We start from the raw sequence: 23,022 nt of genomic DNA on the forward strand, positions 1-23,022 counted from the left end.
TTACAGATGCAAAATGCTGAGCATGATACAGAAATTGTCATAACTGAATTCATATGTAGCCACATCACTTTGATAAATTAGTTAACCTAGTGAGCAGAAAACCTCTGCCAAGGGGAAGTAATACATAATGCAATGATCTAAAGATAGCATTACAAATTTATTTTATCCTAGCCAAAAGATCGAAACTGAGAAAAATCAGAGACTCAAGAGTGATTCCCATCTACATCACAGACACTGACTACAGACCAGTCGTCATGACTATTGACACACCAAACAGGAAAAGGCCAGAAGCAAAGAAACGAGAAGTCGTAAATCTCAGAAATATATAAATGACAATAACAAGGATAAGATACATGAACGTTTGAAAGATGTATTTCACAAATTTCGCCCAAAATTGGGAGACATGAAAGAGGAATGGAGCCACTTCAAAGCATGTGTGTACAGAGCATTAAAAGAAGAGTTCGGCACCAGGAAAACAAGAGGGCAGAAAAAGAAAACAACTATATGGTGGAATGACCAAGTGAAGGAAGCCGTCCAACTGAAGAAAAAGGCATTCAAAAAGTGGTAGAAATCAAAGACGGAGGAAGATTACATCCTATACAGAAAGGACCGCCGCTATACATCAAGGGCAGTAAAAGAAGCTAAGAACAGATCCTGGACAGTATATGGAGAACGGCTGGTAACAAAATGTAAAGAAGACCCTTGAGAGTTTTACTAGAGAGTTAAAAAAACATGAGGATGCGGGAAGAACCATTCAACCAAACTGAAATAGTCAATGATGAGCACGGAAAACTCTATTTTTAGAAAGCCAAAGATTAAGGAAAGATAGAAACGCGGAGCTGCTGAATCCTACAACAGAAACAACAGCAAACAGCTTCTCACCGAAAGAAACCAATCCAGAACCAGAACTACTGCAGAGTGAAACCCAACATTTTCTAAAGAATAGCCCCACAAACAAAGCGATAGGCGTTGGAAACATCACAGCAGAAGAGATCAAACTATACGGCCATATCGGAGAACTCTGGCTATGGAGGATATTTAACCTGGCCTGGGCGACAAAAGCAACACAGAGCCTACAGAGGAATATCCCTTCTAAGCCGTGTGGATATAACGTTTGCCAAGATACTGGAAATGAGAATGAGACCAATTGTAGAGACTCATCTCAATGAATCCCAGTTTGGCTTCAGAAAAGGCAAGGGCTGTACTGACGGGGTTTCTTGCATTCGGACAGTTGTGTGAGACTGCCATTGGACATGACAAGACCTCAATATCGTCTTCGTGGACCAAGAAAAGGCGTTCGACAGGGTAAATAGATGTCAACTTTGGGAAGTCTTAGAGGTTTTAGTAGCGGTTTTACGGCACCCGCAACTGCATTAGGTCACATGAGCGCCAAGGGGTGGATGTCAACAGAGAAGTCCTTATAGAGAATCAGACTTACTCTGCTCACCTCTCTAGCTTCTACAGCACAAAGTCTGCTTCGACTATCAAGGCACCCCGGAAATAGAGGGTCACACGAGTGTGACAAACATACAAAAGAAGTAGAGGAAAATGACGATAGTAACGATTAGGAAAGAAAAAGGCGCAATTCCCTGTTGTAGTTCAGGCATAGTTATAAGCATGCCATTGTTGTCAATCACGGCGATTCTTTCTTTCTTTCCCCTTGTTACAGAAAGACAAACAGACAGACACTGGGGGAAAAGAAGAAGAAGAAGGAGGAGGAGGAGGAGGAGGAGGAGGAGGAGGAGGAGGAGGAGGAGGAGAAGAAGGGAGTTTGCCGAAAAATTACGGGTCCATAAATCTTCTTCTTCTTCAACAGAAGGACTATCAGACTGTTTCCCCATCACGTCTGGGGTATTCTCTCTCCGCTTCTCTTCATCACTTACACGGATAAGATCACGAAAGCAGCAAATGACAACATCAATGAACTGAGCGAGCTTGTATTTGCTGGTGACCAGAGTACATTAATTACAGATGAAGAGGAATTACAAAAAACACACCACAAAATTAATTAATGAGGAATGTAAACACCTAAACATGAAAATCTTCATTTCAAAAACAGAAGTTATGAAGGCAAGAAAAACCCCAGGGAAACTCAACATCCTTATTGACGGAACACAACTCCAACAACAAGTAGAGGAATTTAAATATTTGGAAAGCATCTTCTCACTAGATGGGCGTATGGACAAAGAAAAAGAACTATGAAGGCAAATGCAGTGACCTACCAGCTAGCACCCCTTCTCAGTCACAAGAACATCTCAACTGAAGTGACATTCCCTGCTCATCAATATAATCTTCATACCAACATTAACATACCAGTGCCAAACATGGTCTCTAAACAAGGCATGAGAAAGGAAAATCAATGCACGCGAAATTAGATGTTTCTGCAAAACCACCAACGTCACCAGAGGAGACCGCATAAGGAACGAGACCATACGTCTACCAGTAGTAAATTTATTAGAGCGTCAAAGAGTCAAATGGTTCGGACATCTAACCAGAATGCCCCAGAAACAACTAGCGGCAAGAGCTAACCACACCCGCGAATCCGGCTTTAAATCAAGAGGAAGACCAAGAAAGACCTGACTGGATGGGGTTAGAAAGGCCCTGGAACAATAATAATATAACTAATTAGCATATATATCACAGACGCTGAAACCTGCACCTCCCCTCGACATCCTAAGGATACCACAGGAAGGAAAAAGTAAAATAAAATAAGAACTGAGGAGCAAAGTGAGAGAGAGAGAGGGGGGGGGGGGGGGGGGGGCATGCAGTGGATCCCACAATCCAGTACATAGCATTTTTCGTTCTTGTTCATTCGACAGAAAAGAAAGAAAATCTGGATCGGTACTAACAATAGACCTAAGAAACTTTATCGAGCAAATAATTGCATCAGATACTTTAATAGGCGTCCCAATTTAATTTTTGACTGTGTTAACAACACGAGTCCGGACTCTTCATACTAGAATCTAGATCTAGGCCCTAGGCCTACGCAATGAAAGGCTTTGGGCAGGGGAAAAAAGGAGGGAGAGGGGATCTCAGTGAAAAGGAAATACTTGGGTCTAAAAAGTCTCGTTTTCTTTATACTATCGAATGAACTAAGGCACATAACATTACCAAAATTGATTAACTTTTTGAACTAAAGTTTAAAAATCTCTTGGCGATGCATTTCCCTGTCTCGTACATTTCAAACAATGAAGAGAGGGAGCCAAAAGCTCAAGGCGAAAATGCGTGACGTCACGACTCTGCGCGATGTCACGGTGGAAGGGTTCAGCTAGGTTTTCGCGGATTTGGTTGATAAAAGGGTAAGACTACACTAGCCAAGGTAAGACTTCTACGATAACCATTTAAACGTTTTCTGGAAGAACAAAGAATGGCTTACCAACAAGGGTAGTTTGAAAAAAATATGACGAGAAAATTTATCAAAAATCAATGGTTAAAAATTGTCTATTTTTCAACTTGAAATATTTCGAGACTCATTAGTCGCACATCGACCTGGAAAAAAAAGCGTTTAGAAGGCCATCCACAGGTCTTTAAAGACATGTATCGGACTTGAATGTTGGTCCCCTAAATTAAGCAAAAATGTGGGCAGTTTGAACCCACTGTCGCGATGAGACGTCATGTCCAGAAACAAAACCCTATGGGACTTTCCGAAGCCGAATCACGCTGTAGTGAGCGCGTTCACTGAAGTGCCTAATTATCAATATATAAATAATGAATTTATTACGGCTATGTAGAGAATAAACTCAGATTTCAGACATGGCCAAAGTCTTTGTCCAGTGTAGGCGTAATTATTTAAAATAAAGTCACCGCTTGTTTGTCTCCTCTGATAACTATAACTATGACAATAGTTTAAGTGAGAGTTTTATGGCACTTGCAAAACAGTAAGCTCACATAACTGCTGAAGACTAGAGTAGTTACAAGAGTAACAAACACAAAAAAGAATTTTAGTTTTAGTAAGAGTAAATGACCCCAGGGCGTGTGGATGGGGTTAAACAAAAAGAACATACATGTACCACTACCCTCTTCCAGTGGTAAACGACTGACGATAATAATACACAGGTGAACGCGGACACAGCACAGCGACACAACACACTGAGGGACACTTACTCAAAAACGTTGTGATAGATGGGACAACTAGTGAACAGAGACGCAACAAGAGAAATATCACAACAGCAGGGCATTCAGCAAGAAATGTTTTTTGCTTTGCAGAAAAATCTTGTGCTCTTTTGGAAAATTTTCATGCTGTTGTAGTAGTAGTAGTAGCCTAGTTAGAGTTTTACCGCACTCGCAACTGCATAAGGTCATATGAGTGCGCGAAACACAAGTTGGTTGTATTCACAACAGTTCACAGAACGAGTTGGTTTAGGTCAATATTTCGATTAAAATATTAAAAATTTGTAGTAAAATCTCATCTTAAAATAACATTTTAAACAAAAGTAAAATAATGCTATCTGCAATTTATTGTAAAAGCCAATGGCCTTAATTAAATCGAGAATTCTGTTGGGGTCACCGACAGAGAACAGATCTTGTAACATAATTGTTTGCATTTAAAATACTTCTTTCGGGTCTCTCCAAAGTCTGGACATTCTGTTAAGATGTATCTAATGGAGAAATCTGTGTTGCTCCGACACAGAACGGTTCTAGATCTCCCTGTAGGAGGTACTTGTGTGACAGGGAGGTACTTGTGTGACAGGGAGGTACTTGTGTGACAGGGAGGTACTTGTGTGACAGGGAGGTACTTGTGTGACAGGGAGGTACTTGTGTGACAGGGAGGTGAGTAAAATGACATCGTCTCTTCTGGGGAGGCCCAAAAGTTTTCACGGATCCAGTTTGGGCATGATGTGAAGTTTATTGTCTATTTGTTTTTCCCAATGTGTCTTCCACAGACTGAATGAGTTTCATGCTGTTGTCTGTCAGTCTTTGGACCCAGACATTCAAAGAGTATAGTATGTCAATGATGAAAGGTGTAATGTGCTTGAAACAACACAAATTGTATTGACCCCAACATTAAAATTAAATAGAAAAGACATAATATTTATAGGCCTACATACACATTCAGCAAAATCTCGGAACATTTGTGGCTATGCAGCAAAATCTTGTTCTCTCTGAGAAATTCTTTATCAGTATACTATTTGTCAGTCTTTGGAACCAAAACCTTTCTTTTTTATACGCTTTTCAAAAGCACACATCAATGTTGAAGGAAGGCTACGTGTGCCTACAACTACAACAACACAGATAGCTGGACCTCAACATAACCCTGAACAGAAAATGCATATGAGCCTTACATAACTGTAATACTGTAATAACATATTTCCATGAAATAAAACAAAAAGATAAATAAATAAAGCAGTAGATAGTAGATCTTATAAAAATAACCACCAAAAAAACTGATACAGTTCAAAATAATTTTATTGGGAAGAAATGCACAAAGTAAGTTTAACACAAAAGACATTGAAGCCTCACTATGTACAAAATATACCAAAATGTACATCATAACATGTTGAAATTTCATATATATATCAAACTGTACACTAAATTTACATGCTTACATTATACACAGTCAAAGTTGCTGATGTGAATAACATGATTATAAAGAGTAAAACATTACTGTTTCATTCATTTACACAAAAAGATACTTCAAATGTTCACTCCAGTAACCAACCATTTGTTCCTAAAGCAAAAAAGAGGGTGGGGGGGGGGGGGGGGGGGGGAGAAAGAATCCCCAAAATAAACAAAAAGTAAACCAATAATTGAGATGAACTTCTGCCACCTCAACTTGGATCTCCAGTGATATTAGCAAAGATAGTCAATACCTTCGGTTAAGATTCAGCACTAACCCAATTATATTTTGTGAGGCACATCGACTCCCAGTGCCACCCAGCCGCAAGCGTGCGGCACTGTGTAAACTACACGGCGGGTGAAACGAAACGCTCATCCTGTTGGTCCACTGGCCAGTTTTGTTCAGCAATTGGCTGTTCTAATTCCAGAGGAAAAACCGAATCACTGTCTTTTTTCAGATTCCCAAAGGACCAAGAAATGTAAGAAAAGGACCAATAAATGTAAGAAAATGTGAAATTGGTGTTTTAATTAATCTAGAGTCTAGATTAGAGCTAAACTAGAGAGATCAGATTCAAGCCTGTAAGCTTTGATTACAATCTGCATTATGCATCCATGACTATGACTATGACCAATGCTTTGTACTCTGTACTTTGTTGTGTGAGGGCCCTTTCCATTAGGTGTAGATCTAGATTCTAGATATAAATGTTATATAGGTCTTTTTCTCTGTGGTATACATTATTATGTAATTTGTTCTTTCGCACAACACAGAAAGATCAGTATTTTGCATTTAATTTGCATCTTGTGACGTATGGGCCATTGGCCTCGAAAGTCAATAAAGTCAAATTCAATTCAATTCTCTCTCACCACATACACTCACGCACACACACACACACACATTTTATTTAAGCAAGTAACATTCATAAAACTAAAAGCAATCAATATGTGTACCAAATGTCCTGACCACTTCTGTACATTTTAACATCATCACATCATTATCAAATCATCTTAATGTACATAACAACAACAACAACCATCCCTTTTTCATTGACATCATCACCGGCCTAGTTTGTCTAATTTGTATTTAGGTAAGGTGGTAGTGGGTGTACGCGAGAATGAGTGTGTGTATGCGTGGGTGTGTGTGTATGTGTGTGTGTGTGAGTGTGTGTGTATACATGTGTTATATATATAAATATATCAATATATATTCATAATGTAATCATGAATGTATGTGTAAATGTTTCAGGTGCAGGAAATGGGTAATCAACACAAAAGACAGGACCTGCTGGGCAAACCACCAGATGTCCTGTACAAGAACAATGTTAACCAAAGCATTCACCTACAAGATATGTGACACTGTGTTTGAAGTCAATAGGAGAGACGTTGCTGCAGTTACTGCTACAAGCATGAGTCACGCAGGACTGTGCAATTTTAGTGACATAATGAACATTCCTTCGTATCAACACAAGACTTACAGCTGCTGTTTCAAATCGATCAAATCGAAATGTGATGACTTTTCCAGAGACATTCTAACCACTGCCGTAGAAAAGGTAAAAGAGGCCTATTCTGAGCAAACTTCTGAAGTCAAGGATATCCATGTTTCATTCAATGGCAGCTGGCAGAAGAGAGGTCATAGTCATACTTCAAAAACAGGCATTGGACTAGCCATAGAGCGCAAAACGGGCCTCATTGTAGACTATGAAGTACTGACCAGTTACTGCCCTGTCTGTGTACCATCTGGAAAGCATCTTCAAGAGGAGAACATCCCTAGCAAGTATGAACAATGGTTGGCTCATCACAAACCTGTGTGTGCTGCCAACTATGAAGGAACAAGTGGAGGGATGGAGAAAGAAGCCACGCTGAGGAATGGAACCGGTTCATTTTGAAGAACGGTTTGCAATACATTTCAAAGATCAGCAATGGTGATTCAAAGACAATGTCCAAGCTCCATAAACTAGACCCCTATCCTGGTGTGGAGGTTCAGAAACACAAATGTGTGAAACATGGCGGCAAATGTCTCAGAAAAGCGTTGATGAATCTCATCTCTGAGCAGTCAAAATTGAAAGTGACACTTGGAGGCAAGGGATATGGTTTGTTGCTTTTGATTGTGTAGAAGGACGGAAAACTTCTGTGAAAGCTACGCTTGATTTCTTTTCCGACTTGCGGGGTGCATCCAACTCCAACATCGAATTTCTCCTTACCAGTCAGTAGTCTCAACCAAGACTGTATGGAGAATTAATTTTCAATCATTCATGGAAAAGGTGCACACAGGGACAACCCAGACTGCAGTCAATTTATTTCTGTACTTCAACAGTGTATGGTTGACAGTTTGACGGTGCAGACTAAGACAAAAAACTGCAGAGACGATATCGACTCACTTCTGTTTGGGCTAAAGAATGTGTTGCCATCGTCTGCTCCCAAAGCCAGCCAGTCACCTGCTCCAAAGAACCAACCATTCACTCTGACTGAGGAAAGTACCAATGTTCCTTCCCTGCTCAACGAACAAGAAGCGAATGTACTCACTTACATCGCTGGGTACATTGGTCACAGAGTAGGTCCCAAGCTCTGTCCACAATGCTCCCTTGCATTAACTGGCCCCAGCACATACAGCCATCAGCTTATTGAGCAAAAGTGGTACAGCCCTGCTACAACTCTGCATTGACGGTGAGGGTAGGGGCATACCCATAATTTATGCTTTTCTCATCAAAGAGGACCGTGATCCCATGGAACACTGCCTTCGTCTTTTTGTACAACATAAGTTTTATAAATACCAAATATTTTGTTGTGGATAAGGACAGGAAGCTGTGTAGTGTTCCCTGGAAACCCGGTTCATCTTTACTGCTTTCACATAAGCCAGGCTGTGAAACGATTTCTACGAAAAGAACTGCCTTCTGGCTCTGTGAATACTGTGCATGACCTTTTCATGAAGCAGGTGTACACAGAGTCAGAGGAGGAGTTCATTTATCTTAAATCGAAGATCACAGAAATCATTTCACAGTCTGTGTGTGAATAATTCTCAGTGAATTGGTGGCGTACGGCTGACATACGGGCTGCGTGCAGACACACACATGTACTTAAGTTGCATGCCACGACAACAAATCACTTGGAGTCTTACCACAACAAAATCAAGGTTACCCTGAATGAAAAGTTTTCACTTTCAAAAGCCTTTGAAAGTTTAATGGCGTATGATGTGGATAAACTGAGAACGAGCGAGAGACAGCATCTAATAGATGCCAACTCAATTCGAGTGGATCATCGTGACGAAGATTCAGTCTCTCACGCTGTTACATCTTGTTTAACAAAGTTTGCTGCAGCACACGTTAAGAATCAACTAACATATTCAAGGAAGACTTCGTATGAGATAACTGCAAGAGATGGTCTGCTGTTTGTGGTTTCTTATAAAGAAAAGTCTCATATCACAACGGTGGATTCATGCTCTTGCAATTTTTTCAACTAGATGTCAAGACTGCAAAGCTTAAAGCCTAGGGTGAGTGACACTCATGCATGTGAGAATATTCGGAAGAAGATCAAGGATGGAGGTGGTAGTGCAGATCTGAGTAGGACTGAAGGTGTGACTTTAGATTTTTGTGTGTACCAAACTGCTGAAATGAAAAGATTCTTTTCAGCATTTCCTGATGTTGTCATTAGTGACGCTACTTACAAAACCAATTTGTATATTTGTATTTGTTGATAACTGCAATGGTCATTGACGGTGAAGGTAGGGGCATACCCATAATTTATGCTTTTCTCATCAAAGAGGACCGTGATTCCATGGAACACTGCCTTCGTCTTTTTGTACAACATAACAGTTTTATGAATACCAAATATTTTGTTGTGGATAATGACATGGCAGAAATTTCTGCCCTGGAAGCTGTGTAGTGTTCCCTGGAAACCCGGTTCATCTTTGCTGCTTTCACATAAGCCAGGCTGTGAAACGTTTTCTACGGAAAGAATTGCCTTCTGGCTCTGTGAATACTGTGCATGACCTTTTCATGAAGCAGGTGTACACAGAGTCAGAGGAGGAGTTCATTTATCTTTAATCGAAGATCACAGAAATCATTTCACAGTCTGTGTGTGAATATTTCTCAGTGAACTGGAGGCGTAAGGCTGACATATGGGCTGCGTGCAGACACATACATGTACTTAAGTTGTGTGTGAATATTTCTCAGTGAACTGGGGGCGTAAGGCTGACATATGGGCTGCATGCAGACACATACATATACTAAAGTTGCATGCCACGACAACAAATCACTTGGAGTCTTACCACAACAAAATCAAGGTTACCCTGAATGAAAAGTTTTCACTTTCAAGAGCCTTTGAAAGTTTAATGGCGTGCAATGCGGATAAACTGAGAACGAGCGAGAGACAGCATCTAATAGATGCCAACTCAATACGAGTGGATCATCGTGACGAAGATTCAGTCTCTCACGCTGTTACATCTTGTTTAACAAAGTTTGCTGCAGCACACGTTAAGAATCAACTAACATGTTCAAGGAAGACATCGTACGAGATAACTGCAAGAGATGGTCTGCTGTTTGTGGTTTCTTATAAAGAAAAGTCTCATACCACAAAGGCGGATTCATGCTCTTGCAGTTTTTTCAACTAGATGTCAAGACTGCAAAGCTTAAAGCCTAGTGTGAGCGACACTCATGCATGTGAGAATATTCGGAAGAAGATCAAGGATGGAGGTGGTAGTGCAGATCTGTGTTGGACTGAAGGTGGTGACTTTAGATTTTTGTGTGTACCAAACTACTGAAATGAAAAAATTCTTTTCAGCATTTCCTGATGTTGTCATTATTGACGCTACTTACAAAACCAATTTGTAGCGGTATATTTGTATTTGTTGGTAACTGCAATGGTCATTGACGGTGAAGGTAGGGGCATACCCATAATTCATGCTTTTCTCATCAAAGAGGACCGTGATTCCATGGAACACTGCCTTCGTCTTTTTGCACAACATAACAGTTTTATGAATACCAAATATTTTGTTGTGGATAAGGACATGGCAGAAATTTCTGCCCTGGAAGCTGTGTAGTCTTCCCTGGAAACCCTGTTCATCTTTGCTGCTTTCACATAAGCCAAGTTACTCTAAATGAAAAGCTTTCACTTTCAAGAGACCAGATGTCAAGACTGCCATGTCGGCATATTTTTCCCTTGTGCTCTCGTTTGGGGCCAAGAGACACCAACATGGCACCCACAGACACTGACAACATATCAGTAACTGACACTGATAGTTTGTGGCCACAAATGAAAAGAGTCCTTAAGCCACGAGGGAGACCAACGAAATGACAGATGTTCACTAGGGTAAACAAGAGAAAAAAGGATGTTCCCTTGAAATTTAACAATTTGAGTCTGATCTCCCAGCAGCAACTTCTTGTTTCATCAGTGTTTGGTAATGTCACTGCCCCCTTCTCCCCAAACCAATTCAAAATCACAGACCTTAAACCATATACGTTTTTTGGCGATTTGGTTAGGGAAACAAGTGTCAATCTTGACATTATCAAGCCACTGATGGATTCATCTCCATGGAACTGCCATGTAGATGGAATTGAAACTCGGAGAGATGATGGAATTTTCACATGTAGTAGGTGCAGAGAGATCATAGACAATGGTGAGCACAAAATGATATTGTGTGAGCAGTGTTTGGTGTGGACTCACTACCATTGTGCAGGTTACAGAAGTAACAACAAAGTTCCCACATGGTTCTGTAAGTCTTGTATGTGTGGAGACATTCTGTAACTGGCACATGTCAAGTTTTTGTAATACTGCTCTTAGTTAGTATCACATCATATGTGTCCAATTCACAATAAAAATAGTTGCTCAACAATGTCCTTACTGCAACTCGTCGTATCATGTATGTAAGAATGTAAAAAAAAAATTTGGGGGGTAGGTGTTTTACGGTGCTCGCAACTGCATAAGGTCATAAGACGGCGCGAGACACATAAACTTTTTCAGTAGGTAGGAAATTTTGAATTTTGCCCGGGTGGCGGCCGAAGCCTATTCTTATCGGTTTTAGACCACCAAGGGATCTTTAACATGCGCAACTTGCACACGGGCCTTCCAAGATTTTTCGCCCTTGTCCGAGAAGGCTAGGTGTAGATCTTTCCCACCAGAAGATCAGGGGTGTGGCTGAAAGACAGTAGTAAGAAGGAGCAAAGGAGTGGCAGTAGAAAGGCTGCAGAAAGAGTCAGGAGCCCAGAGGATGGGGCAAAGGAGGTGATTGTTTTTGTTTTTGTAAAGTGTTTTACGGCGCTCGCAACTGCATAAGGTCATATGAGCGCGCGGGACACACCTAATATTTTCAGTTGGAAGGAAATTTTGAATTTTGCCCGGGTGGCGGCCGAAGCCTACTTTTATCGATTTTAGACCACCAAGGGATCTTTAACGTGCGCAACTTGCACATGGGCCCTCAGAGATTTTTCGCCCTTGTCCGAGAAGGCTAGGTGTAGATCTTTCCTACCATAAGATCAGGGGTGTGGCAGAAAGACAGCTGTAAGAAGGAGTCAAGGAGTAACAGTAGAAAGGCTGCAGAAAGAGTCAGGAGCCCAGAGGAGGGGGCAAAGGAGGTGAGGGGGTGGGGGCAGAAAGAGGAGACGAAAACAGACGACAAAATATTGCTACAGAGCAGGAAAGGAGGTGAAAAGAGACAATTTTAGAAAAGAAAATTGTTCGGTCGCTACCCGGATTCGAACCCGGGACCTTTGAATGACGGATTTTAAAAAGCATGCAAGACAAAACTTATTTAAACTATTTAAAGAGAACCTTTATAGTTAGGCTCACGGCAGAGCAAGAAGTGACATTAGAAGAAAGCATGTACCGAGAGCCGGAGCTGAAAGGACTCTGAGAACGTGGGATGTGGTGATTAGGCCAGGGCAAGATCGACGGCAAAAAGACTCGAGGCCTCGATTCCAAAACTGAAAAAGAATCGAGGAATCGAGTCCGATTTTCGAGTTTGGAAGCTGCTTCAAGTGGGCTGTTTAGAGAGGCCATGACTTGAACACTGCTAAAAATAGCTCTTAAGATCGAGACCTCGAGTCTTGAACACTGCTAAAAATAGCTCTTAAGATCGAGACCTCGAGTCTTGAACACTGCTAAAAATAGCTCTTAAGATCGAGACCTCGAGTCCCGAGTTTGATAGACGTGGCTGCTTAAGCATGCGCGCATGCCAAGGCAGGTTGGCTTTCACGCATTTGTGTGTGCGCGCATGCCAAGGCAGGTTGGCTTTCACGCATTTGTGTGTGTGTGTGTATTGTGTGTGTTTGCGTGTGTGTGTGTGTTTGGGTGTGTGTGTGTGTGTGTGTGTGTGTGTGTGTGTTGCCTCCCTTCTATCACTCTTGCCAATGCGTGGGGCACAGGCGCCTCCTCTCTTGCACTAGGCCTATCAAGGCCTAGTGCACGCCGAATTCAAATAGTGAAAAAAAACCATAAGTAAACAAAACTCAAAAAAATTAATTTAACTTGGTAATCGGGCCTTAAAATGGGTTCCCCGCGTAACTTTTGCTAATTTTGGGTCGCTGATCACGAAAATCTTATTATTTCTTAAATTTGGCCTATATTTAAGAAATTTTTGGAATGCATTTTTAACTCCGCCTAGGCCAACATCAAAGAAGCCGCCTTACGCGCCGGATGAGTCCCGTCCTGGTGCGGTGTCTGTTTTGAAGCAAAAAACTCGACTGTGGGGTGGGACAGCCCTAGGCCTATCCCACGACAGGACTGTAATGAAATAGTGCGGTAGAGATTTAGATTCTTGCCTCGATTCTCGGAGTCTAGGCTAGGAACCATGCTAAAAAAGGGAGACGGGAGGCGTCGACCCTGGGCGGACTCGAAGCTTAGAGTCTGGGAACAAGATCGATTCTTTGAGTCCTCATTTGGACTCGAAAGAATCGATCCCAGAGTCGATCTTGCCCTGGCCTAGTAGTGATGACGAAAACTTGGCAATCATTGCATCATGGACTAAGTATTGATTTTTTTTCAAAAAGCTAAACCACAGATCCAGTTTTAATCAGTTACAAGCCATCGGGATCATAGGTATCCACCATAGGCGCGTTATGCCGTGTACAGCGCACTCTAATCATAAAAATTAGTTTCCAGATCTTATCCTCCAGTAAGTTCAAATACATACATATTTAATTTTTAAAAAACGTTTTTCTTGCTTTCCTCCAGCATAGTCCCCCCATGTAAGGTCCAGTGCGGGGTCAGGGGTGAAGCCCCGGAAGAAATTGAAATTCAGTGCTTTCCGGGGGTTGAAAATGTCATTTCTTCATTGCCCCTGTTCAATTTGTCATCGCATCATGGACAAATCTGGGAACACCGATCTTGACGATACAATCATCAAGCAGTACTCTTATTATCCCTCACTTACGCGCTCAAAATTGTTAAAACCTAGGAGCACCACTTCCACAAATCGCTTTTATTTTAGCATGAGTTTCTTGCACCGCAGCCTTATCCTACTATATTGCGTCAAGCACACCCCCCCCCCCCCCCCCATACACACCCGATTTTGAAGCCCTGCAACACTCCTATTCTGAATTAACTTTGATGACCCCAACAACCACCGGTCCCTTACTCATGCCGTAGCTTACTCACACAATGCGAACGCGCGCAGGTTCACTGGCCAGCCACGATGACGGACCCAACAATCTTGAAATCAGAGGACACTTGTTTTCTTTCTTATTTTTCATTATACCGGTAGTGACAGCGTGAGAATATATGAGGCATCGTGGTGAAATCAGGCGCTCGTCAAAAAAGTGAAATTTAAAAAATTGGTATTTTTTGGACTGTTGGGCAATTTTTAAATTTTTTTTGGGGGGGGGGGGCTCAACACCTTTTATATCCATTTAAAAACATATTAATTCTGAGTGGACTTAACTGGAAAAATAGTGACTAAAGGCACAAAAAATGTCACTTTTCAGTTTCCAAGGACTCTCAAGCTATGGAAATGATAAAACTTTGGAGGCCATTTTCTCGCCTTTAATCGCAAATATCTCGACTTCCATTTAAAATAGATGGATACTTTTTTCACCAAAAGCAAGGCAAATGAACAGGCTTAAAGATGATACCATTAGCCCAATATGCCCAAAAATTGAGGAGCGCCTGACTCCACCACGTCGCAACACATATGAATTTTATTTGTATGTCGACACTGTGTTTCTAAGGCACAAGCTGTATGTCATAACTGAAGATCTAACGTTAACAAACTATCATAGGAAAATTTTTGGGCGGTAACGAAAGCAGGTTTTGATTTTCCTGATGGAGTCTCAGTATTACACCTACATTTCCGCCTGCCGCCATAGCTGCCCATTCGTGTGAAACGTACTCTCGGACCGGGCAAAGCCAAATGTAATAATACTAATATCACAAACGCGACCGGTAAAATATATACTCTGTGGCCTTTTCAGATTTGGTTTCGAGGACTTTGTCATTTTCATAGGTCTTTCACAGGATAATTTACAGATTTCCTCAAATTCCAGGGACACTCCCGGGTCTCTGCGATTTTTTTTTCAGATTCCCTGGGCTTCCGGGATTCCCGGGCATGTCAGTCACCCTAGGTAGGATCCTCATAATGGCTGACCAGTTCTCTAGATCAAGACAAATTTGAGAAGTTTTGCTCTGACTCTGATACCAATTTTCTTTCTACATTCACAATTCTGTTTTCTAGAGATAAATGCACAGATTTTTCAGCTGCAGCAAAAACCCGAAGATAGACAGAAAGAAAGAATGAATGAAAGGAAGGAGGAAGATTATCTGTCGTGAGTAGCCAGATTTTAGGCAACATGCACATAAAAAACTATTGCCGACCAAACTGCAGAGAGACAAAGAACGAGTGCACTAAATGTGCAATCTGGCAGTGTCCCATACAACTTATTGCCGAGAGTAACGGTAAATATCCGAGAAGTTACAGAAGCAAGCGCTAATCATTTGCTACTGCTACGGAATGCCGATAAGCTTATACTGTCTGTCTGACTCTCTCTCTCTCTCTCTCTCTCCGTTTCTTTAACGCATGGAGTTGATATGATAATGTGGCAAGTACGGAACTTTCAGAAAGTACGGATTTCCACAAATACAAGGAAGATTGGAAGCACAGCAGACTGATTTTTTTTTCTTCTACTTTCGGCACCCATTGCAAATTCGGTAGTTTTGACATCTTTATCAGTATGGTGGTAGAACAAGCCCAAAATCGGTATCTACCGGAAAAATCGGTAGACTTAGGCAGTCCTGAGTAATATACACTGATGGTTCTGTGAAACGTGGGGTGAAAAATGGTTGGGGCTTTGTTGTACATAAAGATGGCCGCATTATTAAAAAATCATCTGGTGCATGCAGCAAGACGAGTTCAAGCACAAGAATGGAGGTAGAGGCAGTGAGAAAAGCATTTGAATGGCTAAAAGAGAGCTTGCCAGACATGCTATCATTGTCATTGACTCTCAGAACATATTGCAGAGAGTCAATAAGTGGATGCTGAGAAAAGAGTTGCTGCAAAGCATAGAAGAAAGCAGACTGAGAGAAATAACATGGATCTATGCTCCAAGCCATACGGGTGTGGTGGGAAATGAACAAGCAGACAAACTGGTGAGCAATGCACCTGTCAATACTGACATTAAAATGGACAAAAATGATGTTGTGAAGGCCCTTGCCACCACACTTGAAGATGAGGAGACTGAGCATGACTAAGCGCCAGTTTTAGGACTTGAAGAACTGGGTGTCTTCAGAGGAAGACATTATTTTTTTAGAGAGAGAAACAGGTAGTCGCAGAATCTTACCGTAGGGTAGACTATCTTTGCTTTCACTGCTATAAACAGTATGTACAATGATCAGGATTTACTTCTTAAGGGTTGTTTACCCTCAACCCCCCCCCCCCCTTCCCCCACCAAAAAAAAAAAAGAAAAAAAAAAAAGATACATCCAAGTAGACAGACCGAGAAACTCTATAAAGCATTCCTTTCCAAACTACGTTATCAACCTCAGGTTTTTTGCATGCGACAGTGCAGCACCTATCCACTACACCACAGACGCCCATCCTGAAACAATTGAAGTTCACAAAAGCCCTATGGGTACTTGAATCAAGGTCATCCCATCCGCGCCTTTTACCATAGATCAGCATGATGCAACCAGACTCTTGCAGTCGATGTGATGAAGTGCCTACAGCAGTAGTGGTTTGCCACACTTCAAGAGCAGTTCCATCATATCTGAGTCTTCAGTCAGGTCTGCTCCAGAGTTCATGATAATCAGCTGAGCAATGTGTTTGCTGATCTGCACTGCCACACACTTCTTCTCAAGTTCACTTTTCAGTCTGAAATGTAGATACATTTGTAAAGATGTGTAATAAATACCACTTGTATGGCGCAAAGCCCCCTTCATCAGCAAACTTTATATTGTTACCCCAGTTGACAGCAGAACACCCAGAAACATAGTCTCAGCTTCCCGAAAGGCACACAAGACAAGCAGCTGACAAAGCACTCAAACACTAACAAATTGACAAGATCTATAGCAGTCTATAGCTGGGTACCCATTCTCATCTGGGTGAAGTGAGAAAGTCATGTAAAGTGCTTTTTCCCCAAGGACACAACATTGGGCCCCAGACGGGGCTCTGGCCCACCCCCTTTTGGTTGCTGGCCCACCAGCCTAACCTCTTTCTGCTTGTGCTAATCCATATACATCCAAAGACATGCTTTCCCCCTTGTACTGATACTGTACATCCACAACAGTAGTATAACAGCTAGATCTATAAAACTTGACAGTTAATGTTCAACTTTGTTTTTGCATGTGTAGGTTTGCACCATATAATGTGTAGAATCCTTATTATAATAGTATAACAGCTAGAATCTACATTCTAGAACTAAATAGCTTGACAGCTTGTATTCAACTTAAATCCTCAACAATATTAACAAATAAACAAGTCTGATGAAAAAATCAAGCTCTCTTCACAGAGTTTTCTTTTCTTGGCAGGCCCAAGATCTAATGAACAACAATTGTCATATCTTCCTCTTGCTTACAGTGCTAGTGCTCTGCTTGTTCTTCAGAAAGTGAAAGTAAAAGAAACTGTCTACACTTTCAAATAAAAGAGCACTTCCAGTATGGGTTGGCTATTGTTGACTATTAGTAATTAAGGACATTTTTTACTTTGCATTTTTGAAAATAATGTGGGTTTTTTGTTGGGGTTTTTTGCTCTAATATTCACGAAAATTTTTCCATTTGCGGAATTCTGCTAATTTGCGGAAATCCGCAAATTTGCGGCGGAAGACTGGAACTCTGTCAGTTCAACACCCTCATGTCTATTCAGGTGTCCCATAAACTGCATTTGTCGTTTCCTGATTGTTTTTGTTTTGTTTGAGTAAAGGTTTTATGGCGCTCGCAACTGCATAAGGTCACATGAGCGCCAGAAGATTAGAGGAGTTACAAGAGAATTATAAACATAAAAAAGAAGGAGGGGAGATAAGGACGATAGATGTTTGATAGGAAAGAAGAAGCAAACCACACCAGAGCACCCGTCAACCAGCCACTGATTGTTTTTAACATTGAGCGTCCCATGTGGGCTTCAATACACAAGCAAAAAAAAAGCAATTCAGTCACTGCGTACTTGCAGCCACGCGTAAAAAAATGCACTTCATCTCAAAAGTATTTATGTTTGAGTGAACTCAACATTACCATTTTACTTTAAAACGTATGTAAAGAAGAAGAGGTAAAAGGATAATCTTAACCAAAGATCAACTCAAGCGACGTTAACAAAAGTGGAGTAAACTGTATAACATCTGTGATGAAAGCCATCTGAGATATTTCAGAAACTTTTCTCCTAAAACAATACATGATAATCAACCAGCCAGTATCAATCAAAGAATAACATTTGCATTTACCCATCCTCCCAATCAAAACAATATAATGATACACGAAAAGCACTTACTGTTTGTATTCAGGGCTTGTAGAAATTTCTGAGGAAACCTTTTCATGGCTCTTCCTGCTATCTTTCAACTTCTGCATCATAAAGGCATTTTCTTTTTTAAGTTCTGAAAACAAAAAATATAACAACATTGTGACTGTTTGGTTGATTTGTACATCATCATCATCGAGTGCCAGATCTGCGGCAGACATCGGCGATCATGATTCTCCATTCATTCCTTTGCTCGGATGAATGGAGATTTGTACATACAAAAAAAAGGTAGCACATGAATAGTCATTAACCCCTTCTTTGCCTTTTTAAGCACCAGGTATGTCATGAAAATGCATAATTCCAAACTTTGAGTTGTAGGCCTACCATGGATATCACAGAAGTTGGCAAAATTTGCCTTACCTGGTAATATGACATTTACATGTACATCCCCCTAATCATCTGGCTCTAATTCTGCTGTACAGATATTTAGCCACAAGCACAAAATGGATTCCAATTCAATTATTAAAAATGCACATGTCGGTACCAAATTTATTAGATCTAGTATTACTTTACAGCTACACTTGCAAGCAATCGATAAACACAGGTCCAGCCTGGTAGGTGAACGTAATCTCTCACAAAGCATACACACCAAAATAACTTTTTTTTAAAAATCGGCACATTTCACCTTTTGACTTGGATTTGAAAGTTTTTCAAAATTATGGGCAAGACGGGGAATATAAGAAAAAAAAGAAAGTGGAAAATAATACCATTACCACGGCGTCTAAATATATGTCACGACTGGGCTAGATCCAGTACTGAGGCATGAGATTGTGGACCTGGCTAATGAGCTTTGCTGAAAACCAGTGCTGACAGTGACAGTAAGAACGCCCCCCTTCCCCTCTGACAAAGAAGGGGTTAAAAGACAATAAACTGGTTCAGATAGCAATACAAAACAAAAACAAAAAGTTAATGAAAACTAAGTACAAATGACGGAATGTAGTAGAATTCAGGAAGGGAAATCAAAATAAGGACTTTATATAATAGTAAAGTATTGTATGGGTTCTCATCTTTCTCAACATTACAAAGTTATTTAAGAGGTGAACTTATGATCTGTCTGAAACAGGATAGAGCAAAAAGTGAGTGGAGAGCCACGAAAATTCCCAAATAATCTAAGATCAAGAATGTCCTGTCAGGGAAAAAAAAAGAGAATGTGTTTAACAACCCTATCAACATTATCAGCTTATTTAAGAGACAAAACTTCCAGATTTAACTGATAGGACCAGGTCAAATGGGTTAAGAGCCTTAAAAACTCAATAAAACGACCAAAGTTAAAGAACACCCAGACTGGGATTTCAACCAAGGCCAACCACTTCCTTGTCCAGTATGATTACAACTGCGCTAATAAGGCACCTCATCCCATCAGGGATTTTCACCATGGTCATCAACATCATATAACAGCCCAGCTTGCTTCCCACAAAGCTAATCTAGCGCTGAGGAGAACTTTAAGAAAGTTATGATAATGATGGGACAAGGAAGATATATAGAAAGAAAAAGGGGTTGTAAGAGCTTTTCAGCACTCGCAACACAATAAGGTCAAATAAGTGCTGAAGATTAAGAGGCGTTACAAGAGAGTAACAAACAAAAAAAGGAGAGATCAGGACAGTAGATGTTTGATTGGAAAGAAGGAGCAAACTACACCAGAGCACCCGCTAACCATCCACAAGGGGAGGTTGGGATGTATGAGACTGAAAAAACTTACTAAGGTTGGCCATCTTCTGTTGGACCAGCTTGTCTTCAAGATCTGACGTTTCCTGAAAACAAACACAAAGATAACTCATTGTATGTTCTACAGCTAAGCACCACTGTTACCATACTATTTAGAGCAAAAATTTACGGAAAGAAATTTATTTTATAATATCCACCACAGGACTTCCCAAGTCTTGGGGAAACAAAGAAAGGGTCTCTGATGTTTAACATAACTTAAAACAAAAAACATGTCATGTATACACACATAGTAACATGTTTTTAAAGTCAGCACCTCCATTCAAATCTGGGATGCACACTACTTGTTCAAATTTGTTGCATCCTGCAGTTAATCAAAAGGAGGCTCAACTGTCTGAGAACAAAGCTGCTTAAGAGACCTGAAAAAGAGAGTCGGTCTGTACTACGCTTCCCAAGAATTAAAAAATTCTTATTAACTCTAAATGGCCAAAAATGTAGGATAGAGCTTTGTAATTCTAAGGTAGCGACTATATAAGACTTCCTCATCATTAATCTAAATAGCTAATTTAATAATTTCCCCCTTTCAATCAAATGCTCACTTAACCACATGATAAGTCTCTTTCTAGCCTTTTTGTTCCAGTTTATCATCATTTCAGTCTTCCCACAAATACACAGAGCTGCCCACCAACCAGCATATGTTTTAGTAATCAACAACTAGAAAAATGGTAATCTGGCTCAAAAATTCGTAAATTGGCCATAGATAGTCTGTCTGCCTTGGGTGTCAGGGTCAGGGGTGATAGTAGTAAAGTATAAATGTAACATAAACAAAGGTGTGATGATAAAAAGAGGTCTCGCCGGGCTTGTCATCATCTAGTTAAGAAAAAAAAGGGTGCGATAGTGGAAGGGAGGGATGTTGGTTGTTACTGCTTGCAAAAACAAAAGAAACCTTTGAAACTACAGAATACATGACAAGCCTTTGAACCCGATTGTGTATCACAACACATCATGCCACGCAATCACCGTATCTAGTTGTACCATAGTATCAAGTTTCAAACAATGATCACTTTTTTAAAAGATTCCCATTGGCCTAGGCTGTCACCCAAAACACAAAAGGGCAGGGATTTACTAACACCATGTCAACGTAATGTTTGCCTTTTGTCTAACGTTTTTCTAAGGGTACAGTGGCACTGGGCGACAACAAGGGTTCAGTGCAAAGAGAATGTTAAAGTTAGATGGCTGCACATGACATAGTGACGTAAACTGTCTGTGTATGATACTTTTTCTCCCCATATTCACCAGGCAGTGGTCTGAGGCAGCCAAAAAAATTTTTTTATGGAATACGGGGCATTACGATCGTATTTTCGTAAAACTGAATAAAAATTATTACGATTCTGCAAAATTCATAAATGATATGCAGCCTTGCATACAGTAGGCCATCATGTCACATACTAAAAATTGTCATCGGATATTCCTAAAATTGAAATGTAAACTTCACAAACAGAAACTGGTGAATGGCCTCCATGACCCAGACCTGCCACTCTAACAAATATCAAAATCAGGATCTCAGGGGGAAAAAAAATCGAGATCAATCACAAATCACCAGGGTGACTGTCAAGCTGACTTAAAAATGTTCTATGTGTTTATACCCTCTGTGTTTGTGTGTGTGTGCGCGTGTGTGTGTGTGTGCGTGTGTGTGTGTGTGTGTATGTATGTGTGTGCGTGAAATCCTGAAGTACCATGTCAAGCACTCCTCTTTCAAGTGTCTAACCCTCACTCCCCAATAAGTCCCAAAAGACACTTCAACCAGTATGCATGAACTTAGGTTGACCTCGTCAGCGGATGGTCCCCGACAGAAGCGGAACTCACACGCCGAAGTCATTTCACATGATGCGAATGCACGTTTGAAACAGTTTTACTAACGGTTCTTGATGACGGCCCCGACTAACCAGAACTCATACAAAGCTTCTTTTGATAGAAACAACCGAATGACGAATAAAAATGATCCTTTATATGTCGCAATTGTAACAGTTACCAGGCCATCGGTCGAGAAATCTGAGTAGTAAAAAAAGCGAAGTAGATCTTGAGAATATCCCAAGTCGGAATGCCAAATCGATACTACTTCTAATATAGTTGAAATAACACGTGTGAGCAAAGATCCAGCACAATTTGGGGCGAGTCAAAGATCATAGTGCACGATCTTCAGGCAAGTCAACTATTAAATCCTGCACCAATATTTCACAAAATAATGCTCCCAGTTACTGCTGACAAAAAGTTCAAAGGATACATCCCGTGACAGAGAAGAAGGCAGAGTAAGTTTTTATAAAAATCCGGCACAACAGACAAAAAAAAAATCGGGATACAAGCAATTGAAATCGGGATGCTTGAGATTTTGGGACAAAAAAATCGGAATATCCCAATTATATCAGGATGAGTGGCAGGTCTGATTACCTAACAATAACAACCTCATATTGTCCTGTATTGAAATACTTTTCTCATCAACCCTTGCTCTGTGACACTGCTCCACATTCCAGTAAACTTACCTTGAGGATTCTCTTTAGTTGTGAAGTCAACTCCAGCTCTTGTAGACTGCAAAGACAGGACATAACCATTTTTTATAGATTATCTACCAGTTCTATAAAGTAATAAAAATCAAAAGCATCATTTACACCAGAATTCCGAAAATTCATTGGATTAATAAATGAGTTTGATAAAAAGTAAAAAGCATAGTTTTTTTTACATTGTAGATTCTCAATACTACGCTCTGACCAAAACTCTTTTATTCTTTGGTCTACTAGTCTACTTAAAATGAAACAAGGAATCACATTCAATTTTGCAACTCCTTTAATTTACAGTCTTCACCAGTCCATTGGAGAAAGTTCTGAA

At 40.6% G+C, this 23,022-nt stretch overlaps 1 protein-coding gene across 4 annotated transcripts in view; it reads right to left on the reverse strand.

Moving 5' to 3' along the window:
• Positions 1-14,955: 14,955 nt before the first annotated feature.
• Positions 14,956-23,022, reverse strand: part of LOC101854428 — a 31,376-nt gene continuing 23,309 nt past the window's right edge. For all 4 annotated transcript variants that reach the window (XM_013085857.2, XM_013085856.2, XM_013085858.2 and 1 more), the window contains exons 6-9: positions 22,680-22,725; positions 20,177-20,228; positions 18,451-18,553; positions 14,956-16,842 (exon numbers count right to left, since the gene is read on the reverse strand). In XM_013085857.2, coding sequence (XP_012941311.1) covers positions 16,692-16,842; positions 18,451-18,553; positions 20,177-20,228; positions 22,680-22,725 — 352 coding nt within the window. In that variant the 3' untranslated portion in view covers positions 14,956-16,691. The remainder of the gene's footprint in view (positions 16,843-18,450; positions 18,554-20,176; positions 20,229-22,679; positions 22,726-23,022) is intronic.

This window comes from Aplysia californica, unplaced genomic scaffold, assembly GCF_000002075.1.
Source record: "Aplysia californica isolate F4 #8 unplaced genomic scaffold, AplCal3.0 scaffold00414, whole genome shotgun sequence".
NCBI classification, from domain to species: Eukaryota; Metazoa; Mollusca; class Gastropoda; order Aplysiida; family Aplysiidae; genus Aplysia; species Aplysia californica.